This window comes from Lampris incognitus, chromosome 17 (genome assembly GCF_029633865.1).
Source record: "Lampris incognitus isolate fLamInc1 chromosome 17, fLamInc1.hap2, whole genome shotgun sequence".
Classification (NCBI taxonomy): domain Eukaryota; kingdom Metazoa; phylum Chordata; class Actinopteri; order Lampriformes; family Lampridae; genus Lampris; species Lampris incognitus.
In genome coordinates, this window is record NC_079227.1 from 11,652,287 (window position 1) to 11,677,790 (window position 25,504).

The 25,504-nt window shown below is 46.2% G+C and overlaps 1 protein-coding gene across 1 annotated transcript; it reads left to right on the forward strand.

The window, feature by feature from the left end:
• The first annotated feature begins 8,250 nt into the window (after positions 1–8,250).
• si:ch211-183d21.1 (uncharacterized) lies at positions 8,251–25,241 on the forward strand. Its single transcript, XM_056297241.1, has 12 exons — positions 8,251–8,407; positions 9,592–10,482; positions 11,518–11,698; positions 13,325–13,464; positions 14,382–14,947; positions 16,770–17,043; positions 17,952–18,147; positions 19,454–19,638; positions 19,901–19,996; positions 21,245–21,409; positions 22,735–22,828; positions 23,104–25,241. The coding sequence occupies exons 2-12, from the start codon at positions 9,645–9,647 to the stop codon at positions 23,165–23,167; spliced, it is 2,799 nt and encodes a 932-aa protein (XP_056153216.1). The 5' UTR covers positions 8,251–8,407; positions 9,592–9,644; the 3' UTR covers positions 23,168–25,241.
• The last annotated feature ends 263 nt before the right edge of the window (positions 25,242–25,504 follow it).

Consider the following 25,504-nt stretch of genomic DNA (forward strand, 5'->3'; position numbering starts at 1 on the left):
ACTGGGGGGAATAGCATGATCCTCCCACGCACTACATCCCCCTAGCGAAACTCCTCACCGTCAGGTCAAGAAGAAGCATCTGGCGACTCCACATGTATCAGAGGAGGCATGTGGTAGTCTACAACCCTCCCCCGGATCAGCAGAGGGGGTGGAGTAGTGACTGGAAAGGCTCACAAGAGTGTGCCAACTGGCCAAATACAATTGGGGAGAATAAATCCCAAAAAAAAAAAGAGTGAAAGGGAAGGTTTAAAGGTTTAAAAGATGGTAGTGAGGCCAGCTATGTTGTATGGTTTGGAGACAGTGGCACTGATGAAAAGAACGGAGGCAGAGCTTGGGTTTGATGTTGGGATTGATGAAGATGGACAGGATTAGGGATGACTATATTAGAGGGACAGCTAAGGTTGGACAAAGCAAGAGAGGCGAGATTGAGATGGTTTGGACATGTGGAGGGAGAGATGTTGGGTATACTGGGAGAATGATGCTGAATATGGAGCTGCCAGGCAAGAGGAAAAGAGGAAGGTCAAAGAGGAGGTTTATAAATGTGTTACCGCAGGATATGCAAGTGGTTGGTGTGACGGAGAAAGATGCAGAGGACAGGAAGAGATGGTAATGGATGATTCACTGTGGTGAACCCCAATGGGAGCAGCCGAACGGCGAGGAAGAAGAACTGATGCCCAATTTTTGACATTTCAACCCCTGAAAACTCATGTTTTGTGTTTCTCATGAGGATGATTTCGTAGGGTTGGTGGTCTTCCTCCTGCCGTTCATGTCAAACACCAACTCTTCATGACTTCAGCCAAGCATCCATTACATCACTCATTAGATTTCTTTGGACTTGTAGAACTGGCTCTCTACAACCACAATGCCGTGACCTGAAACAACAGATCAGATGGAAAAGCCAGACGACCTCAACGATTCTCCATGACATGATTTTATTTTAATTTCTTTATGAGACAAGGGGAATTTCAGTTTTACATGAAAAATTAATGATCTTTGTGGGAAAGTATATTAAGGGATGATTAAAATTTCACCTTGATCTAAAATTTAACCTCAGCATAAAACATGAAAAATACAAGTCTGGGTCAGCCCTTACTGAGCGGTAGCAGATGCGTGCCAGTAACGGGAGGGCTGTCGGTTCGATTCCCAGGATTGGCTCCAGTAATCCTGGTTTTGCCTGGAGTGACAGGCGGTAGGTTGCCTTCAACAGGGTCTTAGATGCAGCTTATGTGCCCATGGGCAAAGCATTCACCCCAAACTACCTCAGGTGTTGCTGCTTTTGGGTCTGAGCAATGTAGACGGCAAAACAAACAGATTTCTGTTGTAGCAAATAGACAATAGAACCTGTTTTGCCATGTAAACCATGTTTTACTGTGACAAATGAAGCTCCTTGAATCCTAGTACAATTTAACGGGTTTGTGATAGGATGTCGTCAGTTTCGATCATTGAACGGGGTATAAAAATTTTAAATCTAATCTCAAAAAATAACTCTTGCTCAGTCCTTGAGCAAGGCTTCTGCAAGGAATCCACTCTGGTCTATCAGAGCTGCTGAATGGACTATTAATTTGTATGTTTCTGAATTTGTCACACTTCAATACCAGAAAGCATTATCAACTGTTTTGAGTCTTTCACTGTTGTCCTGGTGTTTTATTCTGTGATGACCATTTTTGTGATGTTTGCTGTAAAACTCTGTGATGGCCTGGCGGCCTGTCCAGGGTGTCTCCCTGCCTGCTGCCCAATAACTGCTGGGATAGGCTCCAGCATCCCCGAAACCCTGACAGACAGGATAAGTGGTTTGGATAATGGATGGATGGATGGATGGATGGATGGATGGATGGATGGATGGATGGATGGATGGATGGATGGATGGATGGATGGATGGATGGATGGATGGATGGATGTTGTAAAACTACTGTATTCCTGCTGCTGTACCTGCGCAATGTCAAACCCTACCGTTTGGTTGACTGGATGTAAAACAAGGCTGTGTGACTTGTGAGAAACACATTTGATCCCATTTAGACACCTGAATAAATGGGTGATCATATCGGGGAGTTCCCAGGTGTGAATGCAAACACAATCAGTTTACGACATCTTAACATCTCCAAAGCTGTGTTCACAGTAAATCCAGGTGAATGACTATACTCAATGAAAGCATATGGATCAGAGGTGTTGAGTTTTTTTTTCCAATATTTTTCATAATCTATCAAAAACACATAATTGATAACTGCATGTGAATTTAATTTAAATTCAATAAAGAAAAAAAGTTTGTATTCCATAGTAACAGACTAACTTAAAAGCATTATTTCTGGTCCACAAGGCAGATCCCATTTGTCAGGTCTCTACGATTCTTGCAGGTCTGCTTTTTTTACATTACTGTCAACTGCTAACACTTGATATTTTAGAGTCATTAGCTTCATTAGGGCTTGGACAAGAATAATAATGATAATTTTATTTATAGAGCACTTTTCAAGCAATAAGCACAAAGTGCTTTCCAGGGTGGAGAAACTCAAAACATAGGCAACGTTAGAGAACAATTAGGGACAACTGCAAAAGATAAATAATAAAACATATGCATATACACACACCTACATACACATAGTATACACATACATACTATAATAGATAGATGCACACACACACACACGCACACACACACACACACACACACACACGCGCGCACGCACGCACACACACACACACACACACAAGCTAAAAACTCTCAATAAAAGAGATAAAACCAACAGCTCCTGAACCAAGGAAAATATAGTCTATCAGCTGTTGGGTAAAGCCATTCTGTAATAGTGAGTTTTAAAGAGATTTAAAGGTAGCAACAGAATCGGCTGACCTGATGCCTAGTGCAGGCTGTTCCAGAGCCGTGGAGCCAGTACTGTAAACTCTTCATTTTTAACCTGGGCTGGGGAATAGTTAAAAGACCCAGACTGGCAGACCTGACAGGCCTGTTCAGACAGTAAGGTGTAAGGAGCTCAGTTATATATTCCGGTGACAGATTGTTCAGAGCCTTGTGTGTGATCAAAAGCACTTTATGGGGGCATCCGGATAGCGTAGCAGTCTATTTCGCTGCCTACCAACATGGGGATCTCGGGTTTGAACCCCCGCGTTACCCCCAGCTTGGTTGGGCATCCCTACAGACACAACTGGCTGTGTCTGCGGGTGAGAAGCCTGATGTGGGTGTGTGTCCTGGTCACTGCACTAGTGCCCTCTCTGGTCGGTCGGGGTGCCTGTTCGGGGGGGAAAGGGGAACTGGAGGGAATAGCATGGTCCTCCCACGCGCTACGATCAATTTGATCAATAGTCTAAGTTGCTGAATTCTGAACGATTTGGAGCTGCTCCATAGCGTGATTGTTCAGGCACGTAAACAAGGTATTACACTAATCGAGGTGGGAGGATATGAGAGCACAACCAGATAATATAGTTCCTTTTTTATTCAAAATGTACTACACATTACATCCCTGGGAACCTTTGGACCTTGGGATTCACATTCAACTTCCAGTTCCTCACTGTAAGTTCTCCTCATCATGTACGTTTGTGGCTCATCAACACATGCTCCACTTCCACCAGGGGAGAGAAAACATTATTATCCGCCAGTCAAACTATACTTTTTTTATATATATTTTCAGCTTTAACCCACACAACTTCTTCAGTCTAGCTTCCTGATTGCTCTTGAATACTTGTAGTATACGTGCTGAGGAAAAACTGAAGCCTTCCTTAAGAAAAAAAATGGTACACTTAAAGCATACTAAATTATAAAAAGTATATTACCTCTGGGGAACTAAAATTGTATTTATAAGTATACTATTATTTTCCTCCTTAGGACTAGATTGGCCCTCTTTTTTTTTAGGTTATAGAAGTATACTTAAAGTATACCTATATACTGTTGTGGTCTGAAATGTATAGTTTTACAATGCTTACTCAAATACTGAAAGCTTACTAAAAAAAAAAAAAAAAAAGCATTTAATAACTAAAATAATGACTCAGGTTTAGGTATACTATTCTCAAGTTTTTTTTTCCAAGGACAATGCATGCAAATTGAAAGGACATTTGCTTATTTTTAGTTTATAAGAAGTAGGCCTATACAAAAAGTACACTGAAGTAATTTTTTTTTTCCTGAGGGTTGAGTCTGTTCATCAGGAGACAACTTTTATTATATATGCATCTATAAGAGCCTGCCAAGTCTTTCAGAATAGTCTGAATTGAAGAATGAAGGAAAGAGGGTCACAGAGAAATGGGGGAGAGTATAGGAGATAATGCAAGATACCTTGTTTTGGGATTGCAAAGGTTGAAATTGTATGGAGAGGAGAAATAAGAATAAATCTCTGGGATACAAGAAAGCATTCTGTAATGGAGGAAAGAAATGATAACAGGAGAGTAAACTGGAAGAAAAAAACGCTATCAAAACAAAGCAATAAGTTCTTCCATAGCTGATCTTAACGCTGCATTTCTGAGACGGAAAATCAGATTGCCATTGCAGGCCGTTGCTCAAACATGCCAGTTATGTTTCAGATGAAAGTAAAAGGGCCATTTTATTTGCAGACAAATGTATTGCGGGAATATGTTGCTACATGGTTCATAATGCACGTTTAAACTTTGATCATGTTTTGCTAACAGATATGCTAGATGGCCAAATCTCAACATGCTAATAATAATACACTTATAAATGTTTCATATTAAAAACGTTTGAGTCCTTGACTGTTATATTTAAGCCTGCTCAAGTGTGTTACACATTCTTGGCAAGTTCTCAGCAGAGATATAAATCAAGGTGTACAGCTGCAGGGAAGACTACTTACTACAAGATCCTCCTTCCAAAGCAAAGGCCTGGCCCAGATGTCCCAATCCAGGCCCACAGGTCTCTGGGTGCATGGCTGGCCCAGATCTTTTTGGGGCCCTGAGGGGCTGCTTAGTTCGCTTATGCCTCAATCCAGCCCTGTCTCGGTGGCTCCTATAAACACCAAGGGAGACAGCAGGCGCTTGGACATTGACAGCTTTGTATACAATTTCACAGCATGAACCACAAAGACACTTTTTTTTCTTTCGTGTTGAATGGGATGAGCCTGGGTCACATTTCCTCTTCTCTCATAAAATAGACAAAAAGTCTATTTGGACTTTACTGCCTTGAAATAACAATCACATTCGAAAGACAAGACTTTCCATTCAAGACTATCTGCCATCAGTACAAGAATCTTGTATCTTTTTAAAAGTTGACAAAATATCAAATATAGATTAACATTTTCCCTTCAAGAACATTAATCAAGTCTCTGAAGCTAAATACCGTGAGATTTTTCAAGGAAAATAGATCAAGTCTTTAACCAAAAAGTGTGTTTATTCTAGGGATCTGACAAATTGTATATTTTGTCCATGCAGATCAATAGCTACTGAGCTTTAGCTGAACATGGACAGCTTGTGTTTTTTTTTCCATTAAAAGAAGGTGCATGTAATAGGAGCACAAAATAAATCCAGAGATTACTACAAAACGCTACAGAATGCTCAGGGTTACAAAAGTAAAATTGAATTATTAACATCTTCAATTATTGATACTCTTTTGATAGTAGGTTTAGGATTCTTACTGTGTTCAACACTGTCCAGGTAAGCTTCAAAGACGGACATAAATACGTTTTTAGTTTGCAGACTTGCTGTCATGAATTTAGAATTATAATTAAAAGAAGCTTCCTAATGAGTGCTTTGTCTTGGCCTAATTGGTTAGGACAACACGGGAACACCACCAGTGAAGCGAGAAAGCTAATCTGATGCTAACGCTAACACACTTCCAACAGCACACATCTTTTGATCTAAATGCACGATGAATGGCAGGTTACTGATTCACATAAAGCGGCAAACAATATTCTACACCTAAAACGCAGCAAGCTAGTTGGCAGTGTTTGCCAACATAATGAATTCTGTCTACTATATTTTTATAAATTGTATTAACGCTTTTTGTAGTGTTACAAAGTGTTAGCGCGTGTCTGTTCCCTCCGCCCTATTTCATTGTACTTACCTAAACTTAAGCTAACCTACCTTAACCTGATTTAACATCAGCCTCTGCATAACTCTAAACTTAACCCAAAGCTTACCTTAACCGATAGCTAACCTATTTGACAGCTAATCCACAGGGCGGCTGACCTGCGTTCGCGTTATGCTAGCTAGCTTAAACGCTATCCACATTGGTTTCCACTCCATGGCTCAAAATTTGGTTGCTCAGCAATGAGCAAGGGCGTAGGAGAGAGTTTTATATTGGAGGGAAAAAAAACGGTTTTAAACTGCCATTTTAAAAGTTTTCAGCAAAGAAAAACACGTTTCATCGCCATATGATGAGGCCTCCCCCGGAAGATTATTATCCATCCATTATCAAAACCACTTATCCTGGTCTCAGGGTCGTGGGGATGCTGGAGCCTATCCATTAAGTCATCAAGATTATTATTATTTTTAATTATGGCAGCTAAAATAGAAAAAAATGAGCTATTTGAGACAAAAACGTAAAACCGAGACATCTGTACATCGTTGAGGCTAATCACGGGAGTTGGTTAACACATTATGAACTTACCAAACTACCAACACACAGTACTCTGAAATGAATGTAAATGCTATATAAAACATTTTATTCACAATAAGGTTAATGTAACCCGTTCCGCATTAACGTTATGACCTTTAGAATGTGTTTGCGTGTGACTATCACGTCTCCGCTAGCTAAAGTTAGCCTTTCCGCTAATTGACTAGCATTGACAGGAGTTAGCAAAAATACTACTTTACATATGTTTCAACCTCAGGTTTCCATCATAACGACATGTTTATCTTTTAAAAATGGGTAAGTACACTTTGTGAGGGAGTTTACAAACCTGTGAGTGGTGATGAATAGAGGACGACTCGTCATTAGTGCCTTGAAAAGTTGTGAGCGCCGCTGCCACGTCACCGCAGGTACGTGTCAGCGGGACGCCGCCAGTACCAAAGAAATTGGGAGGAGGGGGGATTTTTTTAATAACTAATACTTTTACATATTGTGGGATGGGAATAACATCAATGCTGGCACATACACGGAGTATATGTCCAATATCATATATATGTATGCATATATCTAGTAGTGGATGTTCTTGTTTATTGTGGGGGGGGGGACTTTTTCGCCCCCTCCCCGACACATTGAGGGGGACTTGTCCCCTCCGTCCCCCCCGGTTCCGACGCCCTTGGCAACAAGCCACTTATGGCGGAACTGCATCCCCCCTCCCTTTTTTCTCTCCCCAATTGTACACGGCCGATTACCCCACTCTTCCCAGCCGTCCCGGTCGCTGCTCGACCCCCCCCCCCCCCCCGCGCCGATCCGGGGAGGGCTGCAGACTACCACGTGCCTCCTCCGATACATGTGGAGTCACCAGCCGCTTCTTTTCACCTGACAGTGAGGCGTTTCGCCAGGGGGACGTAGCGCGTGGGAGGATCACGCTATTTACCCCCCCCCCGAAGAGGCCCCGGTCGACCAGAGGAGGCGCTAGTGCAGCGACCAAGACACACAACCGCATCTCGCTTCCGACCAAGCCGGAGGGTGCACGGGGACTCGAACCGGCGATCCCCGCATTGGTAGGCAACGGAATGGGCCGCCGAGCCACCGGAACTGCATTTTTCGTGGAAGAAATTGAAAATGTTTAAAAAAAAAACACACACACATTTTTAAGCAGTTTTCGGAGTTTCTTATCTGTACTGTGTCCAATAAAAACTATACCACATTTTATTCGCAATAAAGCACTCCCTATTTTCTCTTTTTTTTAATTTCTTGATTTATTCCTTCCATATGATTCCTAAAACAAGATATTGTTTCATCTGTTATTACAGAGAGATCAGTGCAACTCTAGACTCTAATCTAAACCTCTCGCCTGCTATTCTCCAGTTAATCAGGTGGCACATGCACAGGTAATATGTGTCAAAGACACTTCCCGTGCCAAACCTCTCTGCTAGATAATAGATCACGTCCGCGTGTACTTCCAGTCCGCGCGGGTAAACAAATAGTTCTGGTGAAACACTTTGGGCCGCTATCCGTCCGCACCAGTCTGATGCACTTGTTTGCCTTCACGCCAAAACGGGAGCATTCATCACTGACGTATGGAGGAAATGTAAGATACCCAGACAAGTACGAAAAGGATACCCCGACACCCCTCCCTCATCACACACGCACACACACACGCACACACACACACACACACCCTCCCCTCTGTCCGCCCACACAGCACCGCCGGCGGGGGGAGAGAAAGTGCCGCTTTGTCAATGAGGGACAGAAAACGAAGGGAGCGGCGGAGATTTGGGACAAACTTTTCGAATACGCTCGGCTCGTATCGCCCCGGATACCGCCGGTTTTGCTTTGCTTTGGAAACGTCGCAGAAAGCGACAATTTAGCCGACGGGACCGCCGAAATCCGGTAAGTCCCGATATTTCGTTTGGGGGGTTTTGTTTGTTTTGTTTTGTTGCTTTTTTTCTCGTTTTTTTCACCCCCCTCCCCTCCCTCCCTCCAGTCTCAACGCGTGGAATCGATAGAAAACTGGTCTGACAGCCTTTCTCCCCCCTCTCTCTCTCTCTCCCTCTCCCTCTCTCTCCCTCTCTCTCTCTTCTCTCTCCCTCTCTCTCTCTCTCTCTCTCTCTCTCTCTCTCTCTCTCCCTCCCTCCCTCTCTATCTCTCTCTCCCTCTCTCTCTCTCTCTCTCTCTCTCTCTCTCTATCGCCGCAAAGATGCGAGCTTCGCTTTTAGCAGCCCCCGATTCGTGACCGGAATAAAACGAGAAGGAGGGGAAATCCGGTGCCAAAAAAAAAAATCTGACCTCGAATAAAAGCTTCGAGTTTCCTTTCGGAGAGTCGTTCAAGACTCGGCATGACCCCGTCTGTGTGCGCAGTAACGTCGGCTTGGACGACCCCTCAAGACGTCCGTGGTGAAATTGTTATTAGGTGTGCAGATTTTTCTTGGGACAGCTGGAAGGAGGGAGGGGTGGTGGGGGTTGCTGGTCATTTGGGGAACCGTATCTTCCCTTTTTAATGACTTGAAGCGAGACCGCGGTCTTCCAGCCGTATCCACTCATTCAGTCTGGTTTTCCTGCGCGCGGCTGGAGAGGGGCTCTCGTGCAGACGGGCCTGCTCCGTCGTCTTGTGATGTCTTCCATGTGGTTTCCCTGAAATGTGTTTCGCAACACGATGTGTCATGACGAATGTGCGCTTTACCGCTTCTACAGGAGAGAGAGGAGGGGGGGGGGGTTCTTGCTAATACTCAAATGGGTCTTTGACTCAAGTTCGGCAGAGTCTCTTTGGCAGTAAACAAATAATGCATACTGGCTCCATCTCCTAAAACCGTTTGAATGTCAACCTGTTGGTGGCTTGTGCTTGTTCAGTGACTTGGTTATGTTAGATAGCCCTCATGTTGGCCCAGGCCACCTTTGGGTTGTATTATTACATTTGTATGTAAAGATACCCAATAGTTCTTACTTTCGTCACAACGTAATCTTCATTACGTTTTTTTTCCCCTATAGGAAATTGATATGAGGTCATTTTGGGGATATTTCATTCTTGCGGTATGTGAAAGAAACTCTCATTTCCTTTTATTTCGTATATTTTGCAGAAGCTGGCTGTTGACTGACTGCGTGTTTGGTCACTCTGAGGAAGAAGGGAGTCATGGCTATCATTTTGGCCTCGCCGATCCTGTATGTGGCCTGTCTGTCCTTAAACCTGCTGGCATCGGTCAGCAGTGACCCCTGCCTCATCATCAGCGAGGTCAACGCCGACAACCCCAGGCTGGATACCACCGAGTTCGTGGAGCTGTACCACACCAGCGGACAGAGGGTGTCGCTGGACGGCTACACCCTCGTTTTTTACAACGGTAATGGGAACATTGCCTATAAGGTTCAGGACCTCAAAGGCCAAAGCACCGACGACCGTGGCTTCTTCCTGGTGGGTTCTGTGGAACTGGTGCCCATGCCAGCCATCCTCCTCCCACCGAACACGGTCCAGAATGGGCCCGACGCCATCGCCCTCTACCACACGTCTGCCACCCGCTACGTCGAGAAGATGAACGCCACGGCGGTGGGGCTTGTGGACGCAATCGTGTACATGACACGACGCTCCGGGGGCGCTGAGGTGCTCGCGGAGATTCTGACCCCCGGGGAGCCGCCCTTCCTGGAGGATGAGGGGGCCCACGAGGGGGACGAGTCCATGGAGAGGTGCCTGCTATCCGGGGACCGCTGGGGCTTCCAAGTGGCCCTGCCCTCCCCCGGCCAGCGTAACAACTGCACCCCTCCGGCCTCAGCGGCGGCCGCTGCCCCACTGATCAACGAGCTGAAGCTGGGCGGAGGACAGGTGGACGGGTTTGTGGAGCTGACAAAGGCCCAGGCGGCGAGTCCTCTGGTGCTGGTGGTGTTTGATGGGAAGAGCGACAGGGTCAGTGTGAGCGTGGATGTTGACACATCCAGGAGGGGCATGGTCTCCATCTCCATAGAGAAGAAGTACATGAAAGGTCTCACTCTGAACTTTAACCTTTTTTTTATTGAAATGATGTATTTGTGAGCCTTTTTTGTGAAAGGACAACCTTGATAATGACAGGACAGCCTTGAAGGAAAGTTTTGCCAATGGTTTTGTGCATGTGCAACGAGTGCTGATGAGTAAGGTAGTCGGTTTAAGCAATAAAATCCTCACTGCGTACTATATTGATGGGGAAATGGGTGTTCTCCTCCACACAGGCGAAACTAGGCTGTAATTTTTCCGGCTGCCAACTGACGCCACGATTACGTCACTTAGCGGATAGAAAACACACTTTTTCACCGTCGCCACCTCAGAGATACAGAATCAGTTGGGAACAACTGCAGGTGTTTTCCATGCGTCATCCCTGTTGGAGGTAGACAGAAGACGAAAAATTTCTGAATTTCCCCTTTAACTGGAGAGACAGCAAGAAATGCTGATAATTCCACCTTTTATTTAATACCGAGCTTCTCAAGATACTGAGGTTTCTTAATGCTGTTTAAGAAATGGGGGAGGGGGGAATTACACAAAGAAAATAGAATAAAATAGATGAATAAAACTTAAATACAGTATAAAGTATGGAGAGAGAGAGAGAGAGAGAGAGAGAGAGAGAGAGAGAGAGAGAGAGAGAGAGAGAGAGAGAGAGAGAGAGAGAGAGAGAGAGAGAGAGAGAGAGAGAGAGAGAGAGAGAGAGAGAGAGAGAGAGAGAGAGAGAGAGAGAGAGAGAGGGACAGCAGCAGACACTGGTGGCCGAAATGCTTTCTGGGATGACATAGAAAGAAAAGACTAGGGAAGCACTCCAATTACTCCTAGTTATTTTATTTTGTTTATAGTTATTATCTGTGTGTGAAGCTGCTCAGCCGTGCGCTTGGCTCTGTCCTGTTATTAACTCAAACACTCCTTTGGGAAGTTCAAGTGGGGGGAGGGTTTGGGGGGGGGGTAGACGTCCCACCTCTTTACCCCCACTAAAGATCCAGTGTTCTTGGTGGGAAGGAGGATGAAACCGATCCTTCCTTTGATGCTTTCTTCACAGGAGACCAGTCGGGGGCGGTGGCTGTCTACAGCGGCAGAGCAGCAGACTTCCCGGTGGGCGGCCTCCTGAATCAGACTCAGCCCGTCGACGCCTTTGTGTTTGCTGGCCCGGCGGACAAACCCAGCGCCAACCTCACAGAGACGCTCATCCCGGGCAGAGAGGCCTACCAGCTCAGCACCAAGTGAGATATTCTGCACATCTGTAGGTTTTAAAAACAACAAACAAAGAAAAACTTGAGTGTGCGAATTGTGTGACAAGATACATTTCCCCAACTTGCTGATAAAGACTGACACTCAGGGGCGTCTAGGTAGTGTGACGGTCTATTCCGTTGCCTACCAACACAGGGATCGCCGGTTCAAATCCCCGTGTTACCTCCGGCTTGGTTGGGCGTCCCTACAGACACAATTGGCCGTGTCTGCGGGTGGGAAACTGGATGTAGGTATGTGTCCTGGTCGCTGCACTAGCGCCACCTCTGGTCGGTTTGGGCGCCTGTTCGGGGGGGGGGGGACTGGGAGGAATAACGTGATCCTCCCACGCGCTACGTCCCCCCGGCGAAACTCTTTGCTGTCAGGTGAAAAGAAGCGGCTGGCTACTCCACATGTATCGGAGGAGGCGTGTGGTAGTCTGCAGCCCTCCCCCGATCAGCAGAGGGGGTGGAGCAGTGCCTGGGACAGCTCAGAAGAGTGGGGTAATTGGCCGTGTACAATTGGCGAGAAAAAGGGAAGGAAAAAAAAAAGGACTGGCACTCGGTCATATCGAAGATTTTTTTCAGCAGAAGGCCCACTTCCGTTTCTGCAGATGCTACCAGCAACAGTTTAACAAACAAGCACACGCACTGCCGATCAAAAGTCCCCCTCCGCCCAAGCCAACGCCTAAACCACACCCTGCATTCCACAGTGAAGTCCACTGTGCCATGAACAGAGCCATGAACAGAGCAGTCCACTGTGTGCCTCGGAAGCACCACCAAAATTGCAAGGGGAAGTGTCTGCACGTCTGTCAGATAATCCATGAGTGTGAAAACTACAACCCTGGACTTCCTGGTTTGCTGCCACCTTCAATGGGCTGTGTTGGAATAGACTACACTGAATAAGAAACAGAACATTTTGGGGTGTCTGGGTGGGTGGCATGGCGGTCTGTTCCATTGCCTACCAACACGGGGATCTCCGGTTTGAATCCCTGTGTTACCTCCGGCTTGGTCGGGCGTCCCTACAGACACTATTGGCCGTGTCTGCGGGTGGGAAGCCGGATGTGGGTATGTGTCCTGGTCGCTGCACTGGCGCCTCCTCTGGTCGGTTGGGGCGCCTGTTTGGGGGGGGGGACTGGGGGGAATAGCGTGATCCTCCCACGCGCGATGCCCTCCTGGCGAAACTCCTCACCGTCAGGTGAAAAGAAGCAGCTGGCGACTCCACATGTATCAGAGGAGGCATGTGGTAGTCTGCAGCCCTCCCCGGATCGGCAGAGGGGCTGGAGCAGAGACCGGGACAGCTCGGAAGAGTGGGGTAATTGGCCGTGTGCAATTGGGGAGAAAAAGGGGGAAAAATATCCCCCCAAAAAAAAATTAAAATTACTACTACGCTGTTATAGTGAATGCCAGCGAGCGCGATATAAAGACAGCGGTTCCTGGATGGTCCGCCAGTGACGTCACTCGTGGGCACTTTGAGACACAAGTGCTCAGCATTATGGCTGCTGCCAATGCAGTGATGTCCCTAAGATGTGATTTTATAGAGATAATGTTGGAAATCGTGATTGGAATCGTATGTTAACCCTCAGTCCACCTCGGTCGGCTTCATTTCTCTGTTCCCCACAGTTTAAGAGAGGGAGGTTTCGACCTGAGCCGCTGTGGTATGGCCACATGGGCCAGAGATCCAGGAGTCTTCTGGGAGGCCCCGCAAACTCCAGGCCAGCCTAACCAGTGCCCCTGGCCCAAGATATGCCCTCACACAACTGGTAAGTGTGTGTGTGTGTGCTGGACACCTCTTAGATTTGTTTAAAGTATAGAGGGCACCGAAGATGTCGTCAAACGATGCATTTCAGGTGAATTGGAAACCCTCTAAGTTGCCCCATGGGTATTAATGTGTGTCTGTGTGCATAGGTGCGTTGGCCTTGTGATAAATGAGGACTTTCCGAGGTGTTTCCCTCCCCTCTGCCCAGTGCATGCTGGGATACTCCCCCTTAGGACTCTGTGATTGCATATTTATTAATAAAAAGATAAACCCAAGAGGTACACGGGGCGTGCAGGTAGCATGACGGTCTATTCTGTTCGAACCGGCGATCCCTGTGTCGATACAGGGATCGCCGGTTCGAATCCCCATGTTACCTCCGGCTTGGCCTGGCGTCCCTACAGACACAATTGACCGTGTCTGCGGGTGGGAAGCCGGATGTTGGTATGTGTCCTGGACGCTGCACTAGCACCTCCGCTGGTCAGTCAGGGCGCCTGTTCAGGGGGGAGGGGGAGCTGGGGGGAATAGCGTGATCCTCCCACGCGCTACGTCCCCCCTGACAAAACTCCTCACTGTCAGGTGAAAAGAAGCGGCTGGTGACTCCACATGTATGGGAGGAGGCATTTGGTAGTCTGCAGCCCTCTCCGGATCGGCAGAGGGGGTGGAGCAGCGACCGGGACGGCTTGGAAGAGTGGGGTAATTGGTTGGATACAACTGTGGAGAAAAATGGGGGGGGGGGATCAAGAGGTACAAGCCGTCTTTACCTTTTAATGGAAACTCTAAACACTGAGTTTTACGTTAGAGAAATAGATGAACAGTAATTGAACTGTTGGAATGACACATCAGTGTGTGTTTTTTCCAGTATCACAGTTTTTTCATTACGTTTTCTGAAGCGCCTAATCCCTCTATCTCTCTCTGCCTCAGCAACCCCTGGGGCCACTGATGCCCCACCACACCTCCCTCCCTGGGGCAGCGAGGACTTCCTGATCAACGAGGTGAACACAGATACGCCCGGCTGGCTCGAGGATGGCGAGTACATCGAGCTGTGGCACCCGTCGGGCCGCCGTGTCTCACTCCAGGACATCTGGCTGCTGTTATTCAGTGGCCATGACAACAGACCATACCGCGAGATCAGCCTCAGCGGGCACTTCACAACCGCCAAAGGCTACTTCCTGCTGGGCAGCGATAGGCTGGTACCTGCCCCCTCGCTGCGCTTGCCGCCCAACACCATTCAGAACGGCCCGGATGCTATTGCGCTCTACCGCAGCCCGATGGGCCCGCCGTCCAGCCTGCAGAACGGGGTCCCCACGCGTGGTCTGCTGGATGCCGTGGTGTACCGACAGAAGGGCTCGGATAAGGGCGCGCAGGAGCTGAGCGACGCTCTGACGCCAGGACAGCTTCCCCTGCTGGAGGATGCAGAGGCTCTGCTGGGGGATGAGTCCCTGAGCCGCTGCGGAGGCCTCAACCCGGCTGACCTGTCTGATTTTGTGGTGAGAACAGCGTCCCTACACTTTTTACACGAGCCGTGTTTTAGAGCGGACTTAAGAACATACATTCACACACATGATATTCTGATGACTTTGGACGAACATATTTAGCTAAGGCATTCATATCTGTCACTGCGGCTTGCTCGTCAGCACTGTTGACTCAACAAGAGGGTGCTGGGTTCAATTCCGGCCCATTTGTGTGGAGTTTGCGTGTGTTCTCCATGTTTATATGGCTTTCCCCCCCCTGCCACAGTCAAAAAAGAAGCTTGTCGAGTAAACTGGAGATTGTAAATGGCCCATAGGTTGGACTGGGTCACAATAAATTGTGTGTGATGGACCAGTGAGCAGTCCGAGAGTGTCCCCCCTGTCTTCCACCCAATATCTAGTGGGGTAGACTCGAGCCACCAGGAGTTATTTATTTTTTGATTCGTGTTAGTTTAACGAAAGGAAGCTGTGATGCGGTGAAATCCGGCCTGCAGTCGTCTGTCAGCGGAAGTATTGTTTGACTGTTTGGTCAGATCATGTTGAAACACCAAGCGGCATTATTCTCCTTGTTATCTGGTAGTAGACGAGGCTGCACGGTCCTCGCGTGGATCCTGACACATTAAAAATGGGCTGGGCAATAATTCAATATTATCATTTATCACCGTTTTAATATTTTTTTCAGTCCGCATAAATTTTAAATATTGTCGTATCTTGATATATACAGTTTTGTTGTCTAAATTAATGATAATGAGAATTTATGACCTAAGCGTTCTCACAAAATTAGGTCTGCAATAATTAGGGGAGTGATTTTGGAAGACTAGTTGTGATTCGATATGATTTTATGAACATCAGTTGGATTCTTGATTTTGGTATTTTTACATATGTAAGCAGATAGTGTGATATATGTCTATCATTTAGAATGTCCTTTGAGTACTGTAATAATATTTTCCATAAATTGTCCCAGGGTATGAATGTGTGTGGGGGGCGGTAGAGTCTCCCTGTGACAGACCCCAGGTCTTACCCCTGCACCGAGATTTTCAGAGTTATTATAAATTCAGGTTAGTTTAGCCAGAAGAAGAACCGTGGCGGTGAGCTCCAGAATGATGTTGTCTGCGTCAGACAGAAAATGTGTTAACATTCTGCTAAGTTTGGCTTCACAAAACCAGGAGACACGAACTATTCTCCTTTTTTGCTTAAAACAGAAGACGCTACAGCACGCTGACATTGTACTTGACACTTAACACACGTCCACTGCCGTGACAAGTGTAAACGGTGTCGTCACACTTCATCCGGTTCAACTTCCTGTGTGGCCTCATTGACTTGTGCAGACGTTTACTTGCATAAACGGAGAGAAAGTCGTGTAGAAATTTCCAAACCCATTTATACAGGAAAAAAAGCAACCTTGCCCTGACGGCGGTCACAGTAAGACCAGAAGAATAAGAAAAGGGTTCAAGTCCGAGCATCACTTAAATCGGGTTAATACAACAAAAAACAAAACTAAATAAATCCAGGTAAAAGATTATTATAGTTTTTACTGTGGTGAAACTATTACTTCTGCTCAAAGCAAGTCAGCGGGTGTCTGAGTGTTTGGTTAAACCACATGCTGTTTATCTTTACAATCAATCAATCAACATAACTTTATTTGCATAGCACTTTTCTTACAAAAATTGAGGCGTGACTTTATTTGCACTGCATTTTTCATACAAAACAGTTGAACACAATGCGCTTTATATGAGAAAAAGTTAAAACTATTTTAAAATATTCAAAAAACATAAAAGTATGTTTAAAAAAAATCAATTTACCTTTTTTTTCATTCATCACTGTGTAAATCAACCCCCAGGTGGCACCGCCTACCCCTCTGAGAGAGAACAATTGTCCTCGCCCACCGCCAGCCCCCGAGGGCGTGGTCATCAACGAGGTGTCCAGTGGGCGCTGGACCAATCACAGCCAGCAGAGGGTGTTTGTGGAGGTGTTGGGTGCGCCCCGGACGTACCTGAGAGGCCTGGTGCTGACCGTGTTCGACCAGGAGCGCCGTGGGACCTCCATGGCTCTCTCCCTGACCGGGTTCACGGACCAGGACGGGTTCTACATCGTCGGAAATGTCACAGGGTCAGGTGAGGGTGACCCGCTTGTGAAGACAAGCTTCACATTGTTTTCACATTAGTAATGTAATACATCATTGAGCTCTGTAAGGATCATATGAATGCTGCATAAATGACGTGATGATTGTTTATTCCAACTTATTTGTATAGTGTACAGAAAGATGCTCATCGCCTCTATAACGCCTAACTTGTAAATTTAGAGCTTTCTCCTTTCCACTTTAAAACCTGATAGTGTCTTTTTCTCTACACTGAGCATCCCACCGAGACAAACTCCTAGTGTGTGTAAATAAAGGTTAACTAACCCCTAAATCCATTTCATTGAGTTTGCTAACATCTACTGGTTAAAAAGCATGCGACGGTTAACATGGCAGGGTGATCTTGGTGCTCTGTGATGTAGCATAGCAGGGTAAACATAGCTGCAGCTAATATGACTAATGGGTCATATTAGCTGCAGCTATGTTTAGATGTACCAAAAAACCAGCAATGGCAGTACTATTGACAATTGTTAGTGCTGGCTCTGTCTGTCTGTATGTCTGTATTGTGTGCTGGTACAACTAAATCAAACAGATCAATTTTAATGTTATTATATGCAGCTGTGTTTATTCTGCTATGCTAACATCAGAGTACCAAGACCAGCCTGGCATGTTTTTCAAGGGTTTTAACAGATGTCAGCAAACTCACTAAAATGGTCTAGGGTTAAGGTTACTCTTTACATAATGTTGAATTTAAAACCTGGTTCTCTTTGTATTTGCCTGATACAGTGGGGATGCAGAGTCTGGCTCAAGGGCACATCAGACCAGGCATTAAATTTCTTTTCTCTGCCACGGGTGTGTGTCTCTCTCTCTCTTTGGGTCACTGTCTCTGTGGGTGACTCTGTCTCTCTCTCCCTCTCCCTCTCCCCCGCTCCCCCAACACAACAGACCAAGCATTTCCAGAGGGCTACACCTTTCCAGCGAGGGGAGCCGTTGCGTTGTGTCATGACTTGTTCAGTGTGTGCAGAACCGGCGTTGCCTTAGCCAACTCCAGTCTGAGGGACACTCTGGTCTTCAGCGACAACCAGAACCTGTTGTCCTCTTTCAACACCACCAGGGGGCAGCAAGTGATGCCCGCTCTCAGGTAAAATTGGGATTAAAACGCTGACTACCACAGTCTCTTATGTGTCTTAGAAAGGCCACGTGTAGCAGATGATAACCAGGGTGTTTTTGTTTTTATATCAGTGAAGATGTGGTGCCTTCACAGCTGGGAGAGCTCTGCCGCTGCATGAGAGTGAAACGAGGAGAACTAAATGAAAATTCATGAGCTGATGGTGTTGCTCAGCCAGACATCATTGGCAGTCGCAATTGCTGCACAGTTGCAGATTATATAATGATTATTACCCAAATTAGATTCATTCTTAAACTGAGCACATACTGGAACAGACCCCTGGGTCGAGCCCAGGAATAAACCGAGCCCTCAGAATTATGATTACCCACAATCCTTAGCAACTGTTAAAACAACACTACAGCAAACAAACACTTGTCAAGTGTGGGTGATTTTCATTGCACTGAAATTTCCAGTTATTGGCAGATTCAGTAATGATGCCGGAAATTAAGATTACTTACATTGTGATGTGTTTATTATTCTGGTTGATGGCTCTATTATTATTATTATTTGAGCCCCGAGGAAGCCTCGGGGGTCGTGCTGGGTCGTCCTCTGCGTTGAGTTTGTATGTTCTCCCGGTGACTGCGTTGGTTTCCTCCCACAGTCCAAAGGACATGTAGGTCAGGTGAATCGGCCATACTAAATTGTCCCTAGGTGTGTGTGTGTGTGTGTGTGTGTGTGTGTGTGTGTGTGTGTGTGTGTGTGTGTGTCGGCCCTGTGATGGACTGGCGGCCTGTCCAGGGTGTCTCCCCGCCTGCCATCCAGTGACTGCTGGGATAGGCTCCAGCATCCCCGCGACCCTGAGAGCAGGATAAGCGGTTTGGATAATGGATGGATGGATGGCTCTATTATACGGGATTGTGTTTTTTCATGGCTCCGCCCCATTCCCTCCACTTCCTGTGCAGGATGACTGCCCGATGACATAACGTTAGAGAAAATGCCAGCAGTATGAAACTATTTCTGATGAGGACAAAAGACAACTGTTTGTGAAAACCAGTCCCCTGAAATATCAGCAGGGTATACACAGTCAAAGAACATTCAGAAACAGCAAAAAACTTTTAATTAGAATTTTATTTGTTTTGTGAAGGACGAATGAGTTTCAGCCATACAAATTGTACAACTTGGAAAAATGAAAAACGTTTGTCTACTTTGGCATCAACGTTTTACTTCATCCCTGATTTTTGCTGTCTTTGTTGAGGTGTGTGTGTGTGTGTGTGTGTGTGTGTGTGTGTGTGTGTGTGTGTGTCTTCTTACAAGAACGTGTTTGTCTCTTCACGTGCAGGTCCGTGCAGAACGGCCCCATCTCGCTGAGCCGATGTTCATGCTGTGAAGGGAGAAGCCCCTCCTCCTGGACTAGCTCCACCCTTACCCCTCGCGCCACCAACCAGTGCCCGAGCTCCGCCTTCTCCAGCCATATCGACCTATGCCTGGGACCGCTGACGAGTGATTGGCAGGAGCACTCCGGAAGTATGTCGGCTTCATCTGCCAAAGAAAAACCACAAACAAACTTGCATAAAAGACGAATTTTGGGATTTCATGGAAGTAGTTTTGAAATACATTATACAGCCATAACTCGGCAATATCTATCTTCTAGTGAATTTTTAAAATGGAAGTGTTAGATGTGATGTTATTTTCTTCTCCCAACTCAAATGTAATATTCACTGTGCTGAATTTGTAACTCTCCGTGTACGAATGAGTATTTTATAGATGGTGTGTTGTATATTTTCAGACTGCAGTGGTCTGATCCAGAGGAACAAGGTCATGGAGGTGGCTGGATATCTGGAGGAGAGGTGTCACTGTGGCATCTCTGCCCTTTACCTGGAGGGTGAGACACACACACACAGATATAAATGTCAATATGTGTGTAGGTAATGTATGTGATGTATGTGTGGTATTCATTCTGCTGGTGATATACACTATTTCTGCACAGTACCTCAAGAGGGGATTGCTGGCTTCCCTTATTGGGTATTGCAAATCCTCTGCCTTTGTTTCGTTGTCGTTCATATTTGGGAAACACCTCGGCTTGCTGGTGACTATGGTGGATCACAGTGTACACTGTAATTTGATACCAGCAAGAAACATCACGTTGCTGGATGGCGACACCAGCTCTTTAGCGCCATCTGTGGTTAGTGATGAGCATGTCAGGTGCATTGATCACATTTGATCATTAAACCTTGTCGCCAGTCATTGGTGCTGGTGTTATTCCATTTATTATCCAAGTCGCTTATCCTGCTCTCAGAGTCGCGGGGAGGCTAGAGACTATCCCAGCAGTCATTGGGCGGCAGGCGGGGAGACACCCTTGACAGGCTGCCAGGCCATCACAGGGCCGACACACACACATACACACATTCACACCTAGTGACAATTTAGTACGGCCACTTCACCTGACCTGCATGTCTTTGGACTGTGAGAGGAAACCCACACAGACACGAGGAGAACATGCAAACTCCACACAGAGGACGACCCGGGACTACCTCGGGGCTTGAACCCAGGACCTTCTTGCTGTGAGGCGACCACGCTAACCACTGCGCCACCGTGCTGCCCATCTGGTGATGGGCTGGCGGCCTGTCCAGAGTGTCTCCTTGCCTGCCGCCCAGTGACTGCTGGGATAGGCTCCAGCATCCCCGCGACCCCTGTTGGGATAAGCGACTTGGATAATGGATGGATGGATAAATAGTGGTGTTGAATTAACACCCACGGATATCACCACAACAAACCTGCAGAGACTAGAGAATCAGGACCGAGATTTGAGCCCCACAGCTGTGCACAGGATGATCCCGTGAAAGCTTAGTCGTATCTTTACAAGTATGAACAGTACTACAGTATGTTTTAGATTAGCATTAACCTATTGTTTCAGGGGCTATGGATGTCCCATTCTAATTATTTTGATGATCAGAATCTAATTTGTGATATATTTACTGCAGAGCATGTTGTACAATCACAGCAAGTAAGTGAAGACGATAGAAAGTGTGTCGGTTGTTATTTGGTTATGTGAACTGTCAAGCCTTGGCAGAAGTTTGCACTCTGCTAATACGGTTTTGTTTTTTTCTCTCTCTCTTCCATCGTTCCGCAGGGGCCAACTTCTCCTGCGTGTCCGGGTGGCTCCGAGTCAGGGGACACATCCAGGCTCTGTCAGACCACCAGAAGGCCCTCATTATCCAGACATCCCACGTGCACCCCACACCCTCCCAGGGAGACATTTGCTCCACCCCCACCAGAGACCGCCGCATGAGCACAGGTTAGCTCTCGACACAGAGACACAGAGACACAGGACCCCTGTCCCCAGAAAAAGTTTTAAAAATGGACAGAAGCACAATGAATGATCTGTCCTCAACTCGAATCAGCTCTGGTTGCATCGCACAAGTGCATCACGTCCAACTACAGAGTGTGATAGAAACAAGGGCACATATTGTCTAAGATGTGATGCCGTTGTGTGACTTTGCCACGAACAGAACAATGCGGGATCAGTGTCTCAAGTTTAAATTGGAAGTAGGTCTAGTATTGACTGCACATTTTCAATCGGGTATCTAACGTTACATATTATTTACACCATGTCCTGATTGGACGCTTAACATTGATATTGTGAGATATCACGGTGAACCAGCTCTGTTTCAAGTCTGATGTAAAAATGCATAGGGCGTAAAATAATTGCATTTAACTATGTCTGAAACTAATGTTAACTCTTGGCTTTCGAGGCTCATGCTCACATGCATTTCTAGATTAGCTGAAGTGGCTTTTGATCAATTTGAAGGTGCATTAACAAACGTATTTGCCCCAGACATCTATCCAAAGGATCACAACAGGGTCCAAAAATCCTATTTATTTTCACCACAGACAAAAGATTAATGGATCCCGACGTTGCCCGAGCGCCCCAAAATGTCAAAACACTTTAGGGATCTACTTTGAGTATTTGAATGATACTAAGGCATCATGGTGGCCTACTGGTCAGCACTGCTGCTTTACAGCGAGAAGGTCCTGTGTTTGTTCCCAGCCGTTCTGTGTGGAGCTTACACGTTCTCCATGTGTTTCTGTGGGTTCTCTCCCACGAGTCGAACAGCACCCAAGTCAGAGTAGACGTTTTTTATTTATGTCTGAATTTAATTTTGACCAGTGTAATCATACGAGACCATCTGAGGAGGATTAGACACTGTTATATAATGATTCCAAGTGCTTGTCTCCGGGTTGTATTCCTCGTCAAATCCGACAAAATGATTGACAGCACAGCTGGGATACATAGCCTCGGTTAGAGATACATAACCTCATCGCTGTATATTCTACAAATGCCTGTTTTCCCCAAACAAATTCACCAGTTACCAGAGGGTGAGCTCTTTGCAAGAAGAGGCAATGCATATGCAAAATCGAGGTCGTCCTTCTGTGAAACGCTACCGCTTTTGTCCACTGAGGGGCACAAAGTCAAAGAAAAACCCTCTTGGCAGCTTAAATTAGAGAAACGAAATGTCGCGTAGGTATGAATGGTGTGAGTGATTGTGTGTATGTGGGCACATACAGCAAACACTGAACCATCTGAGCCATTTCATTGGGGGTTTTTTTTTTTCCTCTCAGAGTCTGTCCTGGGTCTGCAGATAGGACTGATCGTAGGACTGGTGCTGCTGCTGGGACTAGGAGTAGCTCTTGTTGTATATCTCTACAAGAGGAGGTGAGGAATCTTTCTTTCTGTCTTTTGTTTTTCTTTTGTTTGTCTATTCTTCCATTCTAAGTAGTGCACCAACAATAATAATAATAATGATGATAAAAGTGGTGGTGGTGGTGGTGGTGATGATGATGATGATAAAGGAAAAAAGAGCTCTGGTATCAGCAGATATCCAAATTCAGGTATCGGACCGAAACTTAAAAAAGTGGATCGGTGCCTCTAGTGTGTGTTGTTGCTGTAGAAGCTGGTGTGTTCATGTGTGTGTGTGCCCCCCCCCCCAGGCGGCCCCTGGACTACTACTCCATGGAGCTGAATGAGCACGCTGAGGGACTCTCAGAGTTGTAATCCAGGCTTTGGGCCAGCGGGGTCGCAGCTCTGCGTCCACCTGCACGGGACTTTCAGGAGAGACTGGGAGACAAAGGTCAGTAGAGGTCAACTGGGCGGTTCAGATCGATGCCGCAAAAGTCTCGCCAATCCACTGCGGGGTTTTGTGTGAAGTGAGCCGTCTGCTAAGACTGTCATCAATAGGGCACCACGCGGAATAACAGTCCGTGGTGTTCTAAGACAGCTTGTTAAACATCACCACCGGAAAAACAGAACTGCAAGATCAGAAAAATCAGGAAAAAAACAAAACACGTGGTTGATCCCAGTAAGAACTCTGCCTGTCAACAACGCTGGCCACTTAAAATTGTACTTTTAAAGGTAACGTCAAAGGGAAGTTTTATTTGAAATACTTGAGAAGCAAAGTCTTGTGTTGCGTAGATGATTTTTATAGCTGAAATAACATTTCTGTGATTATGTCACATTTTCTGATGTCCGCTCCGGCGAAGAACTATTAACACTGTGTCGCCTGCTTTCGGTTCACTGAAGAACCTCCGCCCAGTCATTCGGTTCATCTTCGAACCATGCAGTTCTCATCTGACGTTGCACTGCCGATAACACTCGTCCACACAGTAACCACAGTATCATCTGTTTGTAACCAAGGTAACTTTGTTTTGGTACGTCACACCGCTTTATTTCCTGTTTCCTGTTTAGTTTTGTCTCTTAAAAAAAAAAAAGCTGTACTTTTTGGTACATGAATAGTGACTTTTTGACCTTTTCAACTGCCTTTGTAAATGTGAATGTGTTTGGCTAATGTGGGACGAGTTTCTGTAACCACTTGCGCTCGCAGGCTTAAAGCGAATCTGTTTACATTGTAGCGATTGGGAAAGAGAGAGGGATATGAGAGAGACTCCTGTGATGTTAAAATGAAGCATAGAAATGGGAGAGATACGTCCGGGTGGTGTGGCAGTCTATTCCGTTGCCTACCAACATGGGGCTCGCCAGTTCGAATCCCCGTGTTACCTCTGACTTGGTCGGACGTCCCTACAGAGACAATTGGCTGTGTCTGTGGGTGGGAAACCGGATGTGGGTATGTGTCCTGGTCGCTGCATTAGCGCCTCCTCTGGTTGGTCAGGGCACCTGTTCGTGGGGGGGGGGGGAATAGCGTGATCCTCCCACGTGCTACATCCCCCTGACGAAACTCCTCACTGTCAGGTGAAAGGAAACAACGGCGACTCCACATGTATCGGAGGAGGCATGTGGTAGTCCGCAGCCTTCCCCGGATCAGCAGAGGGAGTGGAGCAGCGACCAGGACGGCTCGGAAGAGTGGGGTAATTGGACAGGTACAATTGGGGAGAAAAGGGGGGGAGGGGCACAGAGATGGGAAAGCCTTGTTGATGAAAGCAATCGTTTCTACTTCCATGTTATTTTACTTGTGTTTCTTGGTGGCTTTGGCAATGCTCCGGTGCCTTCTATATGTGTGTTGTTGATCTGCCAACGCCTCACTTTAAATGAGGGGAAGGTACAGCCTTTTTCTAGAGCAGCCATAAGTGTAATTATTCTGGATGTGTCAGTATTCTCAGGGGAGGGGCGGTAATACTTTACTGACATCTGCTGAAACGAAGAGAAGGGAACTTATTGTAGATATACAGAAAACGAGTCAGGGTTTCAAAGTCGGCGCTTCATGAGATCATCTCTGATGCGGTTAACCTGCATAGACCTGCATCTTTATTTCGACGCTACATTCGACTCATTGAGAATGTAGAATATTTTCAGGGTTTCTGAAACCAGGTAAAAATGGAAATAGAATACTATTTGAATATCAAGCATATCAGTAACTCTACATTCCACCTGTCAAGGGAGACAGGAAACGGCCAGACGTTGTTTCCCAGTTCGAATTGCGTTGGCTGGTAGCAGGAACCGATGTGTCTTAAATCAGACGGCTGCATCGCTGAACTGAGAGGAAATGGTTTTAAAGACCGGCTGTCCGAACAGCTGCTGAAGAAGAAGCAAAGCATACTGAAGTATTTTCTAGAGTTTTATTGTAAATATTGTCATTTTGATTCTTAAATGGAACAAATAAATACTTTTTCCTCCTCTTGAAGGATTGTTTTGAGTATGTGTGTGTTTTTATTTTCTTGTTTTTGTCATCCAGTCACCTTTTTCCCTGTGGGTTAGCAAGACAGTTCATACAACAGGTTCAGAAAAAACTATTTCTAGATTGTATGGGAAAAATGAAATATCGCAAACATACAAGCAATGTTTTAGTTTTATTTATTCCTTCATTGTTGTCACCCGTTGTCATGTGTGATGTCGTTGAATGTATGTTAAATTCTGTTTACTCACTGTGTATACTGTTGC